At 64.9% G+C, this 4643-nt stretch overlaps 1 protein-coding gene across 1 annotated transcript in view; it reads left to right on the top strand.

Moving 5' to 3' along the window:
• LOC107113534 (calpain-5-like) overlaps window positions 1–4148 on the top strand; it is a 16864-nt gene extending 12716 nt beyond the window's left edge. The window contains exons 7-13 of the mRNA XM_015414869.1: window positions 157–234; window positions 764–947; window positions 1435–1566; window positions 2221–2417; window positions 2837–2958; window positions 3243–3379; window positions 3877–4148. Of these exons, the coding sequence (XP_015270355.1) occupies window positions 157–234; window positions 764–947; window positions 1435–1566; window positions 2221–2417; window positions 2837–2958; window positions 3243–3379; window positions 3877–4053 (1027 nt within the window). The 3' untranslated portion in view covers window positions 4054–4148. The remainder of the gene's footprint in view (window positions 1–156; window positions 235–763; window positions 948–1434; window positions 1567–2220; window positions 2418–2836; window positions 2959–3242; window positions 3380–3876) is intronic.
• The last annotated feature ends 495 nt before the right edge of the window (window positions 4149–4643 follow it).

The following is a 4643-nucleotide window of genomic DNA, read 5'->3' as shown; positions in this document are numbered from 1 at the left end:
TTGGGGGTGCCGTGGGGATCCCGTAGGCCTGGCAGGCCGGGGTGGGGGGGTGGGTGGGTGTTTGTGAAAAGGGGAAGAGACCCGGGCAGTGGGTTGGTCTGAAGCAAGTCCCCCCTTCCAGCTCCGCCTCTGCCCACAGGTCTCCTCCTCTCACAGGTCCCCCGAATGGCAGCAAGTGAGCAAGCGGGAGCGGCACCGCATGGGGGTCACGGTACGGGAGGACGGGGAATTCTGGTAGGTCCCCCTCTGTGTGTGTGTGGGGGGGGGGATTTGTGCACACAGGCACACACACACGCACACCAGCAAACGAGGGCCCTCTCTCTCGGCGTCCTATAAAAACAAACCTCTTATTTGTTGTTTACTCTGCCTGGTCCTCATGCGTATTATTCAGCCAAACGAGGGAGGTCTGAAGGTCTCGGGAGGGTGGCGCTCTGGGCCTTCTCAAGGGACCCTAAAACCAGAGTGGTGGCGGCGTCAGGGGACACACCCACCCCAGCCAGGGGCTTCCGAGGCAAGCGAGAAGCAGAGGTGGCTGCCGCAGCCTTCCTCCGTAGCGTCTTCCTGGGTGGTCTCCCTTCCAAGGACTGAGCTGGTCCAGCTGCCCCCCCCTCTCAAGGCCGTCTTGCTAGAATAGGTGGCCAGAGTGAAGAGGTCGAAAGGACTGGAAGTGATGGAGGCAAAAGCCTTGTGCCGGGTGGGGAGCAGGCAGCCCTCCGTCAGTCCTCCCCACGCAAGTCTCTTCTGCGCTCTGTGCGTCTGTCAGGATGAGCTTCGGGGACTTCTGCGCCCATTTCACAGACGTGGTCATTTGCCAGCGCATGAACACAGCACGCCTCAGCTGCCGGCGTCGTTGGGCCGAGGGCCTGCAGTTCGGGGAGTGGGATCCTCAGAAGGGGCACGCCGGTGGCTGCCTGAACCACGGGGACTCCTTCCTCCAGAACCCACAGGTGGGGGGCGTGGCTGCGCAGAGAGCCTTCTGCAGGGGCCGCGGATCTGGGCCCTTTCCAAAAGCCCGGTGGACACGTCTTAAGGCAGCAGTGGGACAGGTCCCCCCCCCACTCCCGCCCCGGTCCTCGGTGGGGGGCTCTCTGTGCTCACCTCCCTCCTGGACGGTCCACGGCTACTGGGGGTGGGGGGTGTAGCTGGCGGCTCCAAGCACGTTCAGGACTCCCCTAAAGTCCCCTCCTCCTCCTCCTCCACCTGGGATGCGATGCCGTGGCCTGCTTTTGAGACTCACCTCCCATCTCATTCTGGCTTTTCATATGGGGGTCTCTCTGTGCTTCAAAGGCTTGGAGCGTCCCTCGGGTCTGAGAAGGACCCCGGGGGGGGGGGGGGGACGCGCCCCCGTCGGCTCTGGAGGCCCATCCCTGTGCAGAGGAACTAGTGTGCCACAGGCCTCCCTCTCCTCCCTCTCTCCCCCCCCCCCGCTGCAAGTTTTTCTTTGAGGTGCCCGAGGCGCAGGGGTCCCTGCTGATCTCCCTGCAGCAGAGGGACAGGCGGCAGCTACGCGGATCCCACACCGGGAGGGGGGGGCGCAACCTCCCCATGGGCTTTGAGCTCTTCCGGGTGAGTCAGGACACACACCCCCGTTCTTGGGGGGGGGGTGCTGCCGGGGCTGGCTGTGGGGTGTGTGTGCGCGTCTGCGTGGAGGGGTCTGTGATGGGGGCGGCTCCTGATGTGGGTCGGGTTGGGACTCCTCTGACAATAGCCAACAACTCTGGTGTGATGAACGGCTCCAAGTGCTCGCCCCTGTTGAAGCCCCGCAGCAGCAGCAGGCGAGAGGAGGGTGGAGGCCGTCTTTGCCCTCTTCGGGGGGGGGCACGGGAGAGGCCTCCTAGGGGGAGGGGCCACCCAAGACAGACTCCGGAGAAGGCCTCCAGAGGCCTTGTGGTGGGGTTCCAGTGCACCTGGATGGCTGGGTTGACCAGAGGCAGCCAGACTGTTCCTCAATGCCAAAATGTCACGGTTGGGGTTTGGGAGAGGGCTGGCGGTGCCCCCCTGTGGGTTCCCCAGCCGGTTTCTGCTCCCAGCCCTTCCCTGTTCAGGTTCCTGTCTGCCACGTGCATGGATAAGACCCTTGGGAAACCTTATGGGGTGCACGGAAGCTCTGGGGCTGGTTTGCAGCCAGCATCTTCCATCTGTGACTGTTGGGGGGCCTTGGGAGAAGCCGGGGGAGGGGCGCTGGGAGCTTACGGGCCCCCCCCCCCCCACACTCTGCAGGTGGAGCAGAACCGAAGTTGGCGCTTGCATCGGCTCCCGCCCCGGGTGGCCGGCTCCACCTACAGCGACTCTCGCAGTGTGGTGGTCCGCGTGGATTTGCCCGGCGGGCGCTATGCCCTGCTGCCTTCGACCTTTGCGCCAGGCCAGAAGGGAGCCTTCCTTCTCCGGCTGTACAGCGAGCGCCCGGCCCGGCTGCGGTGAGACTTCGCTCCTCTCCGCTCTGACAGCTAGTGGGCATTAACTGGCCAGAGAAAGCCTCTGCTCTGGGACGTGTTCCTCTGCTGCTGGACACTGACCTGCGTGCAAGCCCCCCCCCCGCCCCGCCCCCCCGCCAGTAGCAGCTGCAGCACCCTGTGGGGCGCGGGAGGGAGAAGGGCCAGGGGGTGCCTCCCCCTCCTCCCACAGCCCGGGAATGAAAAGTCCCGTAGGAGATTTGGGGGGGGGGCGGGAGCCAGCAGACCAAACTCCCCTCCACTCTTCCCGGACTCCCGTCCCAGCAGGGGAAGCTGGCAGACGGGGCGGCAGGGCTGCATCCTGAGGTGTGTCTCGAGAGTCTGCTTTGAACCGCACCCACCTGGCATCTGACCGGCCCCCTCTTCCTTCCCCTCCCCTGCAGAGAAATCAGCCTCAACGAGCCCCCCACCCCCCCTTGCAGTTGCTGCCTTGGTGCCCCCCAACTCATCACTGTGGTCTGGGTCCAGCAGGCCCTGGGGCTGGCGGTCCCTCGCTCCAGCAAGCGTGAGTTTGCACCCTGTGCGGTGGGGGTGGGGGGTGGGGGAGAATGCCCCTGCAAGCCTCAGCCAGCTCCCCCCGCCCCCCCCGTGCATGCAGACGGACCTGGAAGACACCCGTGGAAGACGAGGAGAGCCTGGAGCTCGGCGCTCTCGGAGAGGGCCCAGGGAGACCATGCCAGGGCTGCGTCTCTTCCCTCCCTTCGGCGTCTCCTGTGTTCCCCGGCTGAGCCTACGGGGGGGGCATATCGGGGGCCCCGTGCCTTGTGCCTCACCTCCTGCTCTCTCCAGCCCCAGATGTCTACGTGAGGATCGCCGCGGAGGGCAAGGCAGTGAGATCCCGGGTCCACAAGGCCTCCCCTGCCCCAGACTTTGATTTCAAGGCCGTCTTCTGCCGGCGGTGCCCCCAGAAGCCCATCCACATCGAGGTAAGAGAGGGGGGGGCACACGCCTGGATGTACTCAGCAAGTGTTTGCAGGACAGACCCACTTGGAGAGCGTCTCTGCCTTCTCCGCCTGCAGGCAAACAGGGTGGGCCTTCCTTGGAGAAAGGACCGGCCCCTGAACAACGCGGGTGGGGCTGAGGAGGAGGAGGCAGGTGCCTGCATGGAGGACCTCCCCCCCCCCCACACACACACACTCGTGTGATCGCCTCCTGGCAGCTCCGGGCCCCTCTGTCGGTCTGTCTCTCACGCATGCCAAAACCCCGGGGGCGGGGCGGGGCTTGCAGAGTCGCTGCCGTTTCCACTGCCGGCAGTTCTGCGTCCGGCCACGTGAAACGGGCCCAAGAGCGGTGCCGCTGGAGGCCAGCTGGGGAGAGACCTGCTGGCTCTCAGGGTGCTTCCTCTCCCCTCGCCTCCTTGCTCGGCAGCCCACCCTGCAGCGCTTTCCTGTGTGTGTGTGTCTGTGTCTCCTCTGTCCCCCAGGTCTGGGCCAGGAGGTTCCCGCGCAGCACCCGGCTGGGTCACATCAAGCTGCTGGCAAACACCCCCACAGAGAGCGGCACTGCCCAGCTGCTGTCCCTGGAGGGGCCTCCCCGGGCCTGCCCCACGGGCCGCGTTCTGGTGGAGACCTTTACCAGCGCGGACCTCCTGTCGCTGTGAGCCAACCCTGCCAGAGGCCAGGGTGCTCAGCGGGGCGGCCGCCTCACCTAAAGGAACTCAGCTGGTCCTGGGAAAGGCCTCTGTCGTCCGCCCCCCCCCCCCCAAGACCCAGCAGGGCAGCTGCCCTTTTCTCCCCCTCCCAAGGAAACGCCCAGTGCGCTGCCACCCCCAACCCCCACCAGCCCTGCACGCCACGCTTCTAAAGCCACAGCACTGGCTCTTGTGTAAGAAACACTGGTAGGAGAAACCTTTTCATCTCTTAGCCCCACTTCACTTTAGAAAGGAAGGGGCTACCTCTCGGTCCCATGCAGGACACTGGCAGGTGGCCGAAGGGTCCTGCGGGCCGACTGGATGGGCTTTGGGCCCAGGGCAGAATGCTCTGCTGACCCTTGCCTGGACCGTTCCCGCCTCCCACCTGGAGGCCAAGGGATGGAACGACGTCTGCTCGTGGGGTCTGAACTGACTGTGCCTGAGACTGCAGGAGATGCAGAACAAAGCAACACACAACATACAGCAATCCCTGAATACATATTGCATAGGTATTCATGCTAGAGACACACATAAGCAGCATCACCACTATACAGAAATAC

The sequence above is a fragment of the Gekko japonicus genome, unplaced genomic scaffold, assembly GCF_001447785.1.
Source record: "Gekko japonicus isolate JY-2015 unplaced genomic scaffold, Gekko_japonicus_V1.1 scaffold2374, whole genome shotgun sequence".
Classification (NCBI taxonomy): Eukaryota; Metazoa; Chordata; class Lepidosauria; order Squamata; family Gekkonidae; genus Gekko; species Gekko japonicus.
Note: the sequence above shows the minus strand (reverse complement) of the source record. Positions and strands in the feature narration are given on the sequence as shown.